At 34.6% G+C, this 17,945-nt stretch overlaps 1 protein-coding gene across 1 annotated transcript in view; it reads left to right on the top strand.

Moving 5' to 3' along the window:
- PHEX (phosphate regulating endopeptidase X-linked) overlaps positions 1 to 17,945 on the top strand; it is a 278,269-nt gene that overhangs the window by 242,610 nt on the left and 17,714 nt on the right. The window contains exons 17-18 of the mRNA XM_074300930.1: positions 3,798 to 3,865; positions 7,329 to 7,459. Coding sequence (XP_074157031.1) covers positions 3,798 to 3,865; positions 7,329 to 7,459 — 199 coding nt within the window. The remainder of the gene's footprint in view (positions 1 to 3,797; positions 3,866 to 7,328; positions 7,460 to 17,945) is intronic.

Genomic DNA, 17,945 nt, shown 5'->3' with positions numbered 1-17,945 from the left:
GTGTGTGTGTGTGTGTGTGTGTGTGTGTGTTTTGATAATTTATATAGTTGGCTGAATCAACTCCTATTTCCATTGTGCTTTATGGTTCTTGAAGCACTTTCTTTACAACACCACTGTGAGAGAGGTAGGCATTAGTATTATTTTTATTTATTTATTTGTTATTTAAAGAGTGGGTTACCGAGGCTCAGAAAAGGTAAATGAATTGCACAAGATCAGTGTCTGAAGGGAGAATTAAGCTTAAGTTTCTTTCCTTTTATTCATTCATCATTCAATGAACATTTATTAAACATCTATTATACGCTAGGTACTATGCCAAGCACTGAGGATACAAAAAGAAAGGGAGATAACATGCAAGCAAATATGTACAAAGTACGGAATATAAAGGATAAATAGGAAATAATGGGTGGAGATAAGGCATTGGAATTAAGAAGGGTTAGGGAAGGTTTCCTGTAGGAGATGGGATTTTAGTTGGGACTTAAAGGAAACTTTCTGAGTCTCAGCTTAGAGTTCTTGCCACTGATTCTCCTAAATCTAGCAGTAGCTAACTGTCTAGCCCCTCCTTGTCCTGTCTATGCTTACTGTCTTTTTTGAAGTACAGAAGTCTATGAGACCTCCAAGCATCCTAAAGCCAGGTAAAATGATTAGGGGAATGAGACTGCAACTTTAATGATACCATTTTGCTTTTGATATCACAAACCTGAGCTTGTTCTATTTTTTTTTTTTTTTTGTTGTTGTTGTTGTTAGTTAAGGGACCCTAGAATCCCAGGTTGCTTTGCAAATATGAAGACAATAGCTGATTAGCTAATTGTGCCTTGCAATATCCTGACTAAAATGCAATGAGGAAATATTTAACAAATATCTAAAATGTTAATTACAAATATATTATGCTATATTGTATGTGATTATTGAATATTATAAATTGTTGTATATATAAAGTATTAAGATTTTAAAATAATGTAACAAAATAAAAACAATCCAGTTGGACTTAGATAATGTTAACATATTATTTTATAAACTCACATGTAGCACACAGAGATACTTATATTCTTTTTAGTGACCCTATTTCTACTGGTTTAATATCACTGTTTGATTAAATCATAAGATCAGAGCTTTAAAGCTGGAAAGCACCTTGGAGACAATTAAGTACAACCCATTTTTTAACAGAATACCTCTAGGTTAAAGGACTTTGCTAGAGTTACACAGCTAGTATTTATTAAATATGTTTGAAAACTTGAAGCCACTTTAGTCAAAATTGTGAGGTGGACATGAAGAGTTTGTTTTTTATCTTCCTACCACTAGTTTTCCACTGCTTTCTTGCCACTTTAATTTCTAAGCATTAGGTGTGGTTCTATTTTGTTTTCGCTTAGTAGTTTCAACAATGTTAACATTTTTGTGACTCCATTTTTTTATTTTTGGCAAATAAACTGGACTGGTTTATCATTTTCTTCTTCTGGTCATTTTACAGATGAGGAAACTGAGGTAAACAGTGTTAATTGACTTGCCCAATGTTACACAGCTACTAAGTGTCTGAGTCAGGATTTGAACTCTGGTTTGAACTCTGGTTTCTCTGCCTCTAGGTGCAGACCTCTAATCACCGAGTCACCTAGCTGCCTGTATTCCTACTGTCCCTCCTATTTTCCTCCCCGTTTTAGTCTTCTGCACAAGCCTGCCCCTTTAGGTCCATGATCTTAACCTTTCCCTCCTTACTTCTTTTTCTTCTCTTACCCCCAAATCCAAATTCACTTTGTCTTTTGTCCCATTCTATCTCAGTTACACCTAAAATGTAAGGCAATCTGATAAGCTAATCTTTGATGTAGTATTCTTAACAACTCCTCCAAAAATTTGCATTTAAACAAAGGAATAATGAACATTTTAAATTTCAATAAGAGGTACAAATCTGTTTGTACTTTTAAGCACTGTGTCAACATCATTCGGAAGGCCTCACTATAAAGATATGTTATTTTCAGTCCCAGGACCAGCCCAGAAATGAGTAAACCATTGAATGCACTGTTTAAACTAGTTTTTAAAAGCTGCCAGTGGTACATTTAATTTGCTAGATTTTCTCTGCTGGAAATGATGTTACCCCAGCTAGCAAGTCACTATTGAGTGAGTATATTTAGATTTTAGGAACATGTTTTTATAACATCTATTGATTTCAAACATTTTCTGATTTTATTCAGAAAGGAGAACATGTATTTATTCTAATGGAATATTTTTATTCCCATATGTCATTTAATTATATCTATTATTATAATCTCTGTCTGTATGTATCCTTAAATGATTCTGAAATAGAAAGATTGCATACAGATTCAAGAATCTCCACACAGTGTGCCTCAGTTTCTTCAACTGTAAAATAAGATTTAACTAAATAGGCCTTTCTTCCTCTAGTTCTATAAGACTACTTACTATACTTGTATTCTTTTCTACTTGTTGCTCCAGAAAGAAATGTGTTAAAGTACTCCTGCCCTTCCAGAACAATTGTTTGAGAGCTGCCTCTTCAATTCAGTTAGTCTGACACTCATATAGAACCAAGACTCACTGAAGGAAAGACTATCTTTGGTGCAGAGATCAGGAAAAGCTCTATACCAGGCCCTTGGAAGAGATACTTACTGCTGTTGATAAAAGCCTGCACTATGTAAAATTGTATGATAGCTTCATGATTGAAATGCATAATTTTACTGTTATTTCTTTAATGAAGGTTTGGAATGATGGAAAAAAACAGTAGGAAACATTTTATCAAATGCAAATTACCTTGCAGGAAGGAAATCACAAAGGAAAGAATGGCTACCAAGGGGAAAAATTGAGTCTGAGCACACTTCCTTGGGTACAGTTAAGACAAACAATTAGTATGTTAAGGATCATTATGTCCTGTAATAACATGTTACTTCAAAAAGTTTAGCTGCCTGCTCTTGTGGGGTAATGGGTATTATCTGTATCCAAGGTTCCTTTGACGTCTGTGATGGTGTGTTGGCAGTAAACAACAAAATACTAACGCATTCTAGGCAACTTTAGCCCCCAATTCAAGGTATACATCTCGTGAATTACAGTTTTAAAAGCAGCTTTTTATTGTCCTCTTCAGAAGGTTAGAAACCAAATAAAATAGTCAAGAAGTAGGTATAATCTACCACTTGGAGGATGATTAAATCTCCAATTATGGCTTTCTAGTGCATTAGATATGATTGTATATAATTTTTCTTTGGCTTCTGCAAAGATGAAGGAAAGTGTTAACACCTCCTTTTGAAAACTTAATGGAAATTTGTTTAATGCTTTTGCAGGCCTGTCTATCACATAAGCCAAAGGAGAATGATTAGAGTTGACAACATAGAGATCCCTTTTAATCTTTGATCCTTGCTTTTTTTGTTTGACTACATTAGGAGAACAATTTTATTTTTAATATTGTAGTGTCTTTCTGATGAATTCTCAGCTAGAAAATAAATGGCTAGATAAGAGGCAAGACCCTTTCAATCCTGCTGGAAGCTTAGTTATATATATTCTGAACTGTGTGTATGTATGTACACATATATGCAATGTGTATATATATATATATGTATGTATGTATGTATACTGCCATACAAGATATGTACCTAAAATTGTCTTACGATTTGAATTTTTCTTTCTATTTCAATGAGAAAAACATGACTGATTTCAACTTTTTTCTCCTATTTTTGGGGCATTGGTTATTTTAGATTATCTTCACTGTAATTGGTTTGATTGTAGGGAATTATTTGATATTTGGAAAAATAGGTCTCTGAGATTTACCCTTTTAATTTTCTTTTCTTTACATGTCTACGTTATAGGTCTCTGAGTTATGGTGCTATAGGAGTCATTGTTGGCCATGAGTTTACCCACGGATTTGATAACAATGGCAAGTAATGTTTCATCTTCTACAATTTTTTTTTAGAATAGTGTTGAAGGCATGAGTGCTGATTGTCCATTTGTGATCAGTGGTCAAACTGAGAGGACTACTTGATGTAGAATAGACATCTCTTGAACAGAAGTTAGAGAATTACTTCCAAATTCAGTTTGCATCAGTTCTTTGTTGTCAGCTTGAAGATCTCACTCACCTAAGTAAGTGATGTGATCAAGTCCAACCTTAGACAAATCCTGGTTACTTAACTCTGTCTAGTTCATCTAATTTGTCATTATTCCCAAGTAATTGTCTCTTTATATTTCATCACTTTTTTTTTTGGATGGGAGTCTGTACTTGTGATTCCATTGATATAGGCAACTGCAACTATTCTGAACTTAATCTGAGACAATTACAACAAAAACTTGACTCACAATTCTCATTTGGCAGTTGAGGAAACAGAGAGACAGCAATTAATGAGAATCTAGGGTCATGCAGTTAACTGTTAGATATGAATTTGAACTCAAATCTTCCTAATTCTGGCCACTCTGCACATGTTTTTCAAGTTGAAAATTGTTGTTTGTTCTTTGTTTTAAAAGAGTACCAATGCTGTCATGAAGGTGATGTCTTGAATCTGAACTAGATTGAAGTGAGGCAGAGCTGTGCAAACTTGTCAGCTTCACTCTTCCTTCCAGAGTCATCAAAATCCTATGTCAAAAGGGAATCAGAATGACTATCTATGATCTTGACTTTTCTAAATTAAGGCCTTTCTGGGTCTCAGTTTGTATTTAGTTTTCTGTTTTATATTTCTTTATATAAGAAATCTAAATATGGTTTTCTATATAAGTCCAACTTCTTCATTTTATCATACATGAAGAAATTAAGGGCCAGAGAGGAACAAGGATGTGTCTGAACTTAAACAAGAAACAAGTAGCAGATTTGTTATCTGAACTCAAGGTGTTTTGACTCCAGATTTAATACTTTCTATACTCCATTAAACTATGAAGCATCATGCGCCAGGCAAGTCAACCTCTACCACCATCTTGACAACCATGTCTCCTCAGATATCAGTGAAGGCACTGCAGAATCCAGAACCAACCCAGAGTTAGTAGCGGATAGAATAGATACCTAGAGAAGTCTATATTCTTGGTTATGTGACTTCTAGTATATTTTTTCACTATACTTTATTACTGTGGCTATGATAGTGAGATTGCTAGTTGGTCCTTTATAGTGTCTTCTACATGTTGATTGATTGAATTATTCAGTTTTCTTTGTGGGCATAAGAAGAATGGTGGCTTCAGTTCAATCAAAGAAGAAAGAAATCTGGGGGCAAAGTAGTTGTTGTGGGCACCCTGTTTCTGGTATCTAGCTTTACCTCAAGTACTTTGAATTAGTCAACAGAACTATTTAGAGGACATATTTGTGAGATAAGCTAATGATTATTCTTTATGTCATTAAATCTTAATTATTATATATCCATGTGTTTTCAATAGGAAACTTGAATCTATTTCAGATGCATTAAGATTTTGACTTTTGTTCAAATGGGAAAGGATAAAGAATTTATAAGTGAAATGAAAAAATATAGGATTACATTTTTTCATTTATTTAATTTTATGGATCTTGGCCCTAGGTTTATGTCATACAGTCACCTCCCTTATCTAAATAGGGCAGATGGCCCTCCAATTCCTACTGGCAACTGGGAAGAGATATATAATAAAGGTTCAATATGCCCCCTAGTGCCTGGAGACTTAGAAGAAACATATTACAGTAGAACTGAGCCAGGGTCTGTAGCACAACTGAATGGCTAGCTTGCTGAATATTTCACTGGTTGAATGACAACCAGTCATTCTGTCCTGAACAAGTCACATCAGGTAAAAGCAAAATATCCAGAATTAGCTAGACTACTTGTAGAGCTAAACAAAAGAGTAATAATTGACTTTTTTATAGAGCTTGAAAAGTGATTGAGAGTTGGAAGGGACCTTTGAGACCATCAAACATGAAGTAATGAAATTGAGGCCCTGAGAGGGAAACAAATTGACTAAGGTCACAAAGGTAGTAAGGCACAGGAGTATGAGTAGACTCCAGGTCTTCAGACTCCAGATCTAGGGCCTTTTAGAGGCAACTGGTGGCACAATGGGTGGAGTACAGAGCTGGAATCCCAAAGACATGAATTAAAATTTAGTCTTAATTACTAACTGTGCGACTCTGGGTAAATTGCCTAACTTCAGTTTTCTTCAGTTTCTTCATTTCTAAAATAAAGATACTAATAATACCCAACTCTCAGAGTTGTAAGGATCAAATGAGATAATAATTATGATGTGCATATGCCTGGAACATACTAGGTACCTTTTCCTTCCCTCCCTTTCTCCCTGCATCCTTTTCTTCCTCTTTTCCTTTCTTTCTTCCTCTCTCCTTCTACCCTTCCTTCCTTCCTCCCTTCTTTCCTTCTCTCCTTCTTTCTTCCTCCCTTCCTTGCTTCTATCCTTCTTCCCTTCTTTCTTCCCTTCTTCCTTCCTCCCTCCTTTTCTTCCTTTCTTCTTCTCTCTTTTTCTTCCTTCTCTTTCCTCCTTCCTTAGTTCTTTCATTCCTTCATTCCTTTGTTCCTTTGTTCCTAACTTCGTTCCTTTGTTCCTCCCTCCCTCCCTCCCTTCCTCTCTCTTTTTCCTTCCTTCCTTCTTTCCTTCCTTGCTTGCTTCCTTCCTTGCTTGCTTCCTTCCTTTTTTCCTTCCCTCCTTCTTTTCCCCCTTTTTTCTTTCCTTCTCTTCCTCCATCTCTCCATTCCTTTTTTCCCTCCTTCCATCTCTCCTCTTTCTGCCATGCATTACACAAAGGCTGATCCTCACAAGAATTCCTTGAAGTAAAATGATTTATGTCTTAGTACTGCTTTTGAACAATGATAAAGTTGAGGAAACTGATTTAGGGAGACCAAATGTCACATAATTGTTATGTTATAGAACTAAGATATGAGACTAGTATTTCTGCCTTCCAGATCAGTACTTTTTCTTTTATTCTTCTGGGTTTCTACCATATTTTCTTCATTTTTGTTATTTTAAAGGTGTATTCTATATCCATTTTAAGATAGGGGGATTTTTTTTTTTTATTCAACTTCCTCTACAATCTGCTCCTTATTTCCCTAAACTCACATCCAACATTGGAGAGAAATAGACTAACTGCCCTCAGGGACTTGACTACAGAAGTTGTCTTCTGGAAACTTTTCTTCCTAAGCATGCATTTTGCAAACACAGGGAAAGGCCTTGGGCCATCATACTTCTGACCTTGCTTTGTCCCCATCTCTGGCTATTCCCACTCTGGGATACATCTGCCAAGGTTATGCAAGCTCAATTATTCTGGGCAACTAAATCACAGTTTTCCATAAATCAGGAAAGGGGCTGGGGAGTAGCCTAAGGATGGGCCACAGAGAACAGGGAAGAAATTAGTTTTATTACATAACACCAACATTCTCTATTTTTTTTTCAATTAGGGAGAAAGTATGATAAGAATGGAAACCTCGATCCTTGGTGGTCTAATGACTCTGAAGAAAAGTTTAAAGAGAAAACAAAATGTATGGTTAGCCAGTATAGCAGCTATTATTGGAAGAAAGCAGGATTAAATGTAAGTAAAATCCAGAGTTTTAAAACTCCAGGTGATTTCTCCCCATTTTGGATGACTGTAGATCACATTTTATGCTTCTAACAAACATATTGTTTTCTGGTTATATTTTAGCACCTACCTCTCAAGATTGTGAAGATTAAATGAGATAATTAAAAAGTACTTAGCAAAACTGCCTTGTACATAGTAAGTGTAATATAAATGTTAACTATTATTGAAAGTAATAGAAAGAAGACAATTCCCAAACACGGATAATTAATAGGTTTTAGAATTTGCTAGCAAATTTTTATGGTATGGGATTTGGACCTTGATTTATTTATTATAGGGAAATATTTTATGAAGAAACTCCTTCCAACATAAGTAAATTTTGCAACTTATCTTTTTCATATATATCTACATCTGCACACACATACATGTATGTGTGTTTATATATATTTGTAGGGAACTTTTCTTTTTTAAAATTTTTAATTAATAAGGATTCAGTTCTCTACTTTTTGTATTTCCTCCAATTGTAAAAGAAAAAGAAAAGCCTTTTATGTGTGTGTATATATATATACATACATAGTATGATCAAAAGCCTTTTATTTTGCTTGGCTATATACATTAAAAATATATATGTATGTATGTATATAGTCAAGCGAAACAATTTCCCTATTAGCCATGTGCAAAAATATAGACCAAGAAGGTGACTATATTATTGATATTTAATGATATATCTAGAATGACATATCCAGTATATATCTGAGGCAGTATTTGAACTCAGTTTGTCATAGAATAAATAACAGATCTTTATTCATATGCCAGGCTACTTATTTTATTGGCATATAATTTATGATTATAATTTATAAAAATTTCCCTCTAAACTACCACTAATTTGGACTAATTAAGTGAATCAGTGAGCATATCAATAATATAGACCTTTTAAAAAGAAGGGAATAATTTTTATTATTTCCAAATATACCTTTAATCTAGGCTAATAGTTAAAAAAATTTGAAATAAGCATATTCATTGTTTATATGCAAATGATGCTGCTAAATTTCTGGTTTCTTCAACAGATTAAACATTAGCAATTTTATTTATACAATTAATTTATCAAATCTTTTAAAAAAATGCCAAAGGTCAACTACAGACTAGCTCTTATTAATCATCATGAATTCTAAATGAATGGCATTTAAAACAATGAAGTTTTAGTAAATATTGCATATATCTTAATCAAAATAGAGGTAGCAGCTCTACTCCAAAACTCTGAAAGACTCTCTGAGCATCTGTTTTCCAATCTGTATTATAGGGATAATTATAGCTCTTATATCTACTTTTTAGGTATTGTGCAGATCTAATAAAATCCTTTGAAAATATTAAAGGTCTAAATAAAATGATGATGGTGCTAATGCTGATTAGGGTTCCTGGTTGTCAGGGAGTTAGATGATGAGAATAATGGCAGGCTCAGGATTCAGGGAACCAAATGAAGAGGTTTGGCTCCCCTAAATCTCCTTAGAATTTGGTGCATGGCAGAGAGTTGTGGGAACCCTCTTCTGGAGGCGCAGAGGTTCTTCATAAAGGAATTTATGAACCCGAAAAGCTGGACTAGTAAAAAGAAGTTTATTATTGCATTGAGAAGTCAGCCTTTGCTATGCATGAATAAAAAGACTGAATTCCTTAGTGGCAGTCTGACAGAGAAGTAAATTTTCTACTAGAGAAATCCTGATAGAGAGGTATAAAGTCTTGTTAGGAAAATAGGTAAGGAAGATAAAGAGAGGGTAATGCTGAAAGAGAGTATCATTTCAGCAGGCAGAGGGTTCCTTGGCATAGCATGCCATGGCATGGCATGCTAGGTCCTCTGCCAGGACTGAGCCCCAAGTTGGCTCTTTTTATAATAGAAGCCTTGGCTACAACTTGGGGTTTGCTCTTAATGGGGGCTGGTACAGCTTGAGCTGGACTTTGAATAGAATTGAATGAGTGTCTCTAGGTTTGATCTTTAATTCAATAGGGTTGAAATTCTCCAGCTCCTGACTCAACTAGCCCCACTAGATAAACCATTTTTACCTTGACTGCCTGGGGCGGGTCTCACAGAGGCAGGGTTCAAGGAGAATTTCTCCTTCAAGGAGCTTCTTAAGTGCTCTACCTCATGAATCATTCCCAAAGTCAGAGAGAGAGAAAGAGAAAGAGTTTCCGGGCTCCTCTCATCACTGTTGTTAATGGTGATGATGAGGAGCAATATAGTACTGTGGAAAAAGTACTGGCTTTGGAAATGGGCCTTCACTTTATACATTTTCTCTCATTGCCTTTCATGGAGGATAGGTAGGCACTATGCATTTGTATATTAGGGCTAGGATTTGAATTAATTTGGTTCCTTTATACTCAGATATATGCTTTTCACTTTCAAGAGCTCATCATTAGGTTTCAGTTTTCTCTTCTGTACCATGAGGGGTTTCAACAAGATAGTCTTTTTAGTTCTAAATCTATGCTGTTAGGATTCTAGAAACCCCAATTTACTTCAAAAGAGAAACATGATTGACAGGTAAAAATGGTTTTTCACTTTTTTCAAAGTAATTCCCTGATGTATCTCAACTATGTGACTATAAGCCTGGAAGTTATAATTTTACCTTTCATTACACCTTCTTCCTTTATCTGCCCTCTGGGAAATATGTTAATGGAAAAGTAGAAGGTAAATGAGGAAATAAGAAGCTTAGAAAATCTACACACTTTTTGATCTACAGGTAAACAACATAAAACTGATTGTGGAGTTGTCAATCACAGCTCAGAAACAAGGATGGCAGAGTAGCCATTCAGCTAATGTTTATCACCCTGAATTTTAAACTATCAAAGCCAATAGCCTCTATCAGTGACATATTTCTTTGTTATTTTTTTCTACTGTAATCCCTGTCCTGCACAGTTGGAAATCTTAGAGGCTCTAGTTAAGCTGCTGAAGTTACTGCATAATATTTTTTATTAATTTTATAATTATAACATTTTTGACAGTACATATGCATAGGTAATTTTTTCCAACATTATCCCTTGTACTCCCTTCTGTTCTGAATTTTCCTCTCCTTCCCTCCACCCCCTCCCCTTGATGGCAGGCATTCCCATACATATTAAATATGTTATAGTATATCCTAGGTACAATGTATATGTGCAGAACCAAATTTTGTTGTTGTTGTTGCAAAGGAAGAATTGGATTCGGGAAGGTAAAAATAACCTGGGGAGAAAAACAAAAAATGCTAATAGTTTACACTCATTTCCCAGTGTTCTGGGTGTAGCTGATTCTGTCTATCATTGATCAATTGGAATTGGATTAGCTCTTCTCTATGTTGAAGATATCCACTTGCATCAGAATACATCCTCATACAGTATCATTGTTGAAGTGTATAATGATCCCCTAGTTTTGCTCATTTCACTCAGCATCAGTTGATGTAAGTCTCTCCAAGCCTTTCTGTATTCCTCCTGTTGGTCATTTCTTATAGAACAATAATATTCCATAACATTCATATACCATAGTTTACCCAACCATTCTCCAGTTGATGGGCATCAATTCATTTTCTAGTTTCTAGCCACTACAAAAAGGGCTACCACAAACATTTTGGCACATACAGGTCCCTTTCCCTTCTTGTCCTTGGGATGTAAGCCCAGTAGTAGCACTGCTGGATCAAAGGGTATGCACAGTTTGATAACTTTTTGGTCATAATTCCAGATGGCTCTCCAGAATGGTTGGATTCTTTCACAACTCTACCAGCAATGCATCAGTGTCCCAGTTTTCCCACATCCCCTCCAACATTCATCATTATTTGTTCCTGTCATCTTAGTCAATCTGACAGGTGTGTAGTGGTATCTCAGAGTTGTCTTAATTTGCATTTCTCTGAACAATAGTGATTTGGAACACTCTTTCATATGAGTAGATATTAATTTCATCATCTGAGAATTGTCTGTTCATATCCTTTGACCAATTATCAATTGGAGAATGGCTTGATTTCTTATAAATTAGAGTCAATTCTCTATATATTTTGGAGATGAGACCTTTATCAGAACCTTTAACTGTAAAAATGTTTTCCCAATTTGTTACTTCCCTTCTAATCTTGTTTGCATTAGTTTTGTTTGTACAAAAGCTTTTTAATTTCATGTAATCAAATTTTTCTATTTTGTGATCAACAATGATCTCTAGTTCTCCTTTGGTCACAAATTCCTTCCTCCTCCACAAGTCTTAGAAGTAAACTATCCTATGTTCCTCTAATTTATTTATGATCTTGTTGTTTATGCCTAAATCATGGACCCATTTTGATCTTATCTTGGTATGTGGTGTTAAGTGTAGGTCCATGCCTAGTTTCTGCCATACTAATTTCCAGTTTTCCCAGCAGTTTTTGAGAAATAATGAATTCTTATCCCAAAAGTTGGGATCTTTGGGTTTGTCAAAACACTAGATTGCTATTTTTATTCACTATCTTGCCCTGTGAACCTAACCTATTCCACTGATCAACTAGTCTGTTTCTTAGCCAATACCAAATGGTTTTGATGACTGCTGCTTTATAATATAGTTTTAGATCAGATACAGCTAGGCCACCTTCATTTGATTTTTTTTTTTCATTACTTCCCTTGAAATTCTCGACCTTTTGTTCTTCCATATAAATTTTGTTGTTATTTTTTCTAGATCATTAAAATAGTTTCTTGGGAGTCTGATTGGTATAGCACTAAATAAATAGATCAGTTTGGGGAGTATTGTCATCTTGATTATATTCGCTAGGCCTATCCAAGAGCACTGAATGTCTTTCCAATTATTTAAATCTGACTTTTTTTTTTGTGGCAAGTGTTTTGTAATTTTGCTCATATAATTCCTGACATTCCTTTGGTACATATATTCCCAAATATTTTATACTATCAACCGTTATTTTGAATGGAATTTCTCTTTGTATCTCTTGCTGTTGGATTGTGTTGGTAATGTATAAAAATGCAAAGGATTTATGTGGATTTATTTTGTATCCTGCAACTTTGCTAAAGTTCTGAATTATTTCTAATAGCTTTTTAGCAGAGTCTTTGGGGTTCTCTAAGTATACATCATATTATCTGCAAAGAGTGATAGTTTGATTTCCTCACTACCTACTCTAATCCTTGAATCTCTTTCTTGGCTCTTATTGCCAAGGCTAGTGTTTCTAATACGATATTGAATAGTAATGGTGATAGTGGGAAACCTTGTTTCACTCCTGATCTTACTGGAAAAGGTTCCAGTTTATTGCCATTACATATGATGTTTACTGACAGTTTTAAATATATGCTCCTGATTATTTCTTTTTTTTTAATTTTTTTTATTATATATATATATATATATTTTATAATATTATCCCTTGTATTCATTTTTCCAAATTACCCCCCCTCCCTCTATTCCCTCCCCCCGACGACAGGCAATACCATACATTTTACATGTGTTACAATATAGTCTAGGTACAATACATGTGTGTGAATATCATTTTCTTGTTGCACAATAAACATTAGAATCCGAAGGTACATGCAACCTGGGCAGACAGATATTAGTGCTAACAATTTTCATTCCCCTCCCAGTGTTTCTTCTCTGGGTGTAGCTACCTCTGTCCATCATTGATCAACTGGAAGTGAGTTGGATCTTCTTTATGTTGAAGATTTCCATCCATCAGAATACATCCTCTCAGTATTGTTGTTGAAGTGTACAGTGATCTTCTGGTTCTGCTCATTTCACTCAGCATCAGTTGATTTAAGTCTCTCCAGGCCTCTCTATATTCCTCCTACTGGTCATATCTTACCGAGCAATAATATTCCATAACCTTCATATACCACAATTTACCCAACCATTCTCCAACTGATGGACATCCATTCATCTTCCAGTTTCTAGCTACAACAAAAAGAGCTGCCACAAACATTTTGGCACATATATGTCTCTTTCCGCTCTTTAGTATTTCTTTGGGATATAATCCCAGTAGTAGCGCTGCTGGGTCAAAGGGTATGCACAGTTTGATAACTTTTTGGGCATAATTCCAGATTGCTCTCCAGAATGGCTGGATTCTTTCACAACTCCACCAGCAATGTATTAGTGTCCCAATTTCCCCACATCCCCTCCAACATTTGTCATTATTTGTTCCTGTCATCTTGGCCAATCTGACAGGTGTGTAGTGGTATCTCAGAGTGGTCTTAATTTGCATTTCTCTGATCAGTAGTGATTTGGAACACTCTTTCATGTGAGTGGATATAGTTTCAATTTCTTCCTCTGAGAATTGTCTGTTCATATCCTTTGACCATTTATCAATTGGAGAATGGTTCGGTTTCTTATAAATTATGGTCAGTTCTCTATATATTTTGGAAATGAGACCTTTGTCAGAACCTTTGTTTTTAAAAATATTTTCCCAATTTGTTACTTCCCTTCTAATCTTGTTTGCATTAGTATTGTTTGTACAGAAACTTTTTAGTTTGATGTAATCAAAATCTTCTATTTTGTGATCAATAATGATCTCTAGTTCTCCTCTGGTCATAAATTCCTTCCTCCTCCACAAGTCTGAGAGGTAGATTATCCTCTGTTCCTCTAATCTATTTATTATCTCCCTCTTTATGCCTAAATCATGGACCCATTTTGATCTTATCTTGGTATATGGTGTTAAGTGTGGAGCCATATCTAATTTCTGCCATACTAATTTCTAGTTTTCCCAACAGTTTTTTCCGAATAAGGAATAGTCCATTTATTCCTATACTCTCAAGTGCTTTTTAGTAGGAATGGATGTTGGATTTTATCAAATGCTTTTTCTGCATCTATTGAGATGATCATATGGTTTTTGTTAATTTGGTTATTGATATAGTCGATTATGCTAATAGTTTTCCTAATATTGAACCAGCCCTGCCTTCCTGGTATAAATCCCACTTGGTCATAGTGTATTATCCTGGGGATGATTTTCTGTAGTCTTTTTGCTAATATTTTATTTAAGATTTTAGCATCAATATTCATTAGGGAGATTGGTCTATAATTTTCTTTCTCTGTTTTCAGCCTAACTAGTTTAGGTATCATGTCTGTGTCATAAAAGGAATTTGGTAGGGCTCCTTCAATCCCTATTTTTTCAAATAGTTTATTTAGCATTGGAGTTAGTTGTTCTTTAAATGTTTGGTAGAATTCACATGTAAATCCATCTGGCCCTGGGGATTTTTGCTTAGGGAGTTGGTTAATAGCTTGTTCTATTTCTTTTTCTGAAATGGGACTATGTAGACTATTTACTTCTTCCTCTGTTAATCTGGGCAAGCTATATTTTTGAAAGTATTCTTCCATTTCATTTAAGTTATCAAATTTATTGGCATAAAGTTGAGCAAAGTAACTTCTAACTATTGTTCTAATTTCCTCTTCATTAGTGGTGAGTTCTCCCTTTTCATTTTTAAGACTAACAATTTGCTTTTCCCCTTTTCTTTTTTTAATCAGATTTACTAAAGGTTTGTCTATTTTATTGGTTTTTTTCATAGAATTAACTTTTAGTCTTATTAATTAATTCAATAGTTTTTTTTTTACTTTCAATTTTATTAATCTCACCTTTTATTTTTAGAATTTCAAGTTTTGTGTTTTTCTGGGGGTTTTAAATTTGTTCCTTTTCTAGCATTTTTAGTTGTAAGCCCAATTTGTTGACCTTCTCTTTCTCTTTTATGCAAGTAGGCCTCTAGAGATATAAAACTTCCTCTTATTACTGCTTTAGCTGTATCCCACACATTTTGGTATGATGTCTCATTATTGTCATTTTCTTGGGTGAAGTTATTAATTATGTCTATGATTTGCTGTTTTACCCAATCATTCTTTAATATAAGATTATTTAGTTTCCAATTAATTTTTTGGTCTATTTTCCCCTGGCTTTTTATTGAATGTAATTTTCATTGCATTGTGGTCTGAAAAGAATGCATTTACTATTTCTGCCTTACTGCATTTGATTTAGAGGTTTTTATGTCTTACTATATGATCAATTTTTGTATAGCTTCCATGAACTGCTGAGAAGAAAGTGTACTCTTTTCTGTCTCCATTTAGCTTTCACCAAAGATCTATCATATCAAACTTTTCTAGTATTCTATTTACCTCTTTGACTTCTTTCTTATTTTGTGGTTTGATTTATCTAATTCTGAGAGTGCAAGGTTGAGATCTCCCACTATTATAGTTTTGCTGTCTATTTCTTTTTGCAGCTCTCTTAATTTCTCTTTTAAAAATTTAGATGCTGCACCACTTGGTACATATATATGTTTAATATTGATACTGCTTCATTATCTATGCTACCCTTTAGCAAGATATAATGCCATTCCTTATCTCTTTTAGTTACTACATAATATTATAGATTGCAAATGTTGTGGGTTTGGGGATAGAAATGTATGGAGGAAGCACTTAAGTGGTAGAGTGAATAGAATGCTAGACCTGGAGTCAAAAGGCCTGAATTCAAATCTGATCTCAAACACTAGCTGGTTAACCCTGGGCAAATCAATTAATCCTGTCTGCCTTAGTTTCCTCATCTGTACAATGAGCTGGAATGGAAACAGCAAACCACTTCAGTATCTTTGCCCAGAAACCCCCAAAAGAGGTCATGAAGAGTCAGTCACAATTGAAAAAAACAACAATAATAATCTATAACTTTTTTTTTTAACATTTTGAAAATGCTTTTATAAGAATATAATACATATTCTCAAAGAAACACATTTTATTTCCTGCCAATATGTCTATATGCATGATGGTATTAGGAACTGGCAGGATAAAGCCTAAGACAGAACCTTTTATGTAGAGAATCTAGCTTTTCACATAATAAAATTTCATCATATGTTGTACATTGAAATTTATCCTATTTTCAGAAGATTCTCAGCAAAATTGAGAGTGGGTGCTAATTGTGGATGGCATAAGCAGAATCTAGAAAAAAAATCTGAGATGATAGAATGATGAATTGAATCTAACCAGATGAGTGTTAATAGAAATAAATGAAAATTCTACCATGTAGATTAAAAAAAATCACTTGCTGCTGAAGTAAATGATGGGATTTTAGTTATATGATTAAATTGAAGTTTATATATATGCGTGTGTGTGTATACACACCACACACACACACACACACACACACTCACATATATACATATACACATACATACACACAAATATATCCCTGTAAGCTCATAGTCGCCTGCCAGGACTAACATGTTTGCATGTACATACACACAATACACACACACATATATATTATACATATATGCATATACACATATATATATCTATAAGCTCACAGTTATATGCTAGAGCTAACACAAAGACACACACACACACACACACACACACACATAAAGTGATTTTAGGCTACGTTAAGTGGTGTGGTATCCAAAATAAGAAGGGTAATAGTCTGGAAATATTCTGTCTTTATAAGATCCTATCTAGCTTTTTCCAGCAATTTTGGATACTCTGACAAAGGACGGCAGCTAGGATGACTTAGATTCTTGAAACCATGCTTTTTAGAGATGGGTCAGTTGAAATATCTAGCAGTGTTGAGCCTGGAGAAGAAAGTAATTAAAGGGAAAAGAATTATTGTCTTCAAATATTGAAAGGGTTGTACCATATAGCAGAGGCTATATGTAGGAGCAATAACTGGAAATTACAAATATATAAGGACAACAAGAGGATGCAATGGATAGAGCTATTGGCCTAAAGTTAGAAAGACTTGTATTCAAACCTGACCTCAGACACTTCCTGTCTGTGTGATCCTAGGAAAGTTATTTAACTGTATTTGCCTCATTTTGTCAACTGTAAAATAGGATAATAACATTACTGTGAGGTATCAAATGAGATAATATTTGTAAAGCACTTAGCACATTTTCTGCCACATAGCAGTCACTTAATGTTTATTTCCTTCCTTGTAGGAAGACAAAATTTTAGTTAATACAAGGAAAGGACTGCTCCACAATCAGAGCAATATAAAAAAATAGAGCGGCAGTAGTGAGTTTTCTATCACTGGATGGTTTTCAGGTGTAGGCTGGATGACTACCTATTAAAATTTTGTTGAGAATTCACCAGAAATCTTTAGGGTCCTCTTTAACTCAAGGAGTATGTGATTTCAAAAGGTATTTGTTACTGGCAGGGATGAAATGAGAGTGGGTTGAGATTGGGGCTGCTAGTAATGTAGAAAGAAACAAAAAAGACTCCCTGTGGAAAGAAATTAAGTTATTAGCCATCTCCTTCATTTAGAGTTCAACATTTATGGAACATTAACAATATATGGAGAGGCAATGTAGTATAATGAAAAGATGTAACTTCAGGGTCAAGGGTCAGGGGCTCAAATTCTGGCTGTAATACTTGCTATTATGTGACTTGAGCAGATTTCTTCCTTTTTTTTGAACTTGTTTCCCTAATTTATAAAACAAAGGTATTAGACTCAATAGATATTTTCCCTCCTTCTTTGATCCTTTTCCCTTTCCTTCCCCCAATTTAGCTCCTTGCCAATAGTCACAGATTATACTTCACTTGAAGAGTCATTATGCAGATGGATAT

The sequence above is a fragment of the Sminthopsis crassicaudata genome, chromosome 3, assembly GCF_048593235.1.
Source record: "Sminthopsis crassicaudata isolate SCR6 chromosome 3, ASM4859323v1, whole genome shotgun sequence".
Classification (NCBI taxonomy): domain Eukaryota; kingdom Metazoa; phylum Chordata; class Mammalia; order Dasyuromorphia; family Dasyuridae; genus Sminthopsis; species Sminthopsis crassicaudata.
The sequence above is the reverse complement of the archived record's forward strand: the minus strand, read 5'-3'. Positions and strand labels throughout refer to the sequence as shown.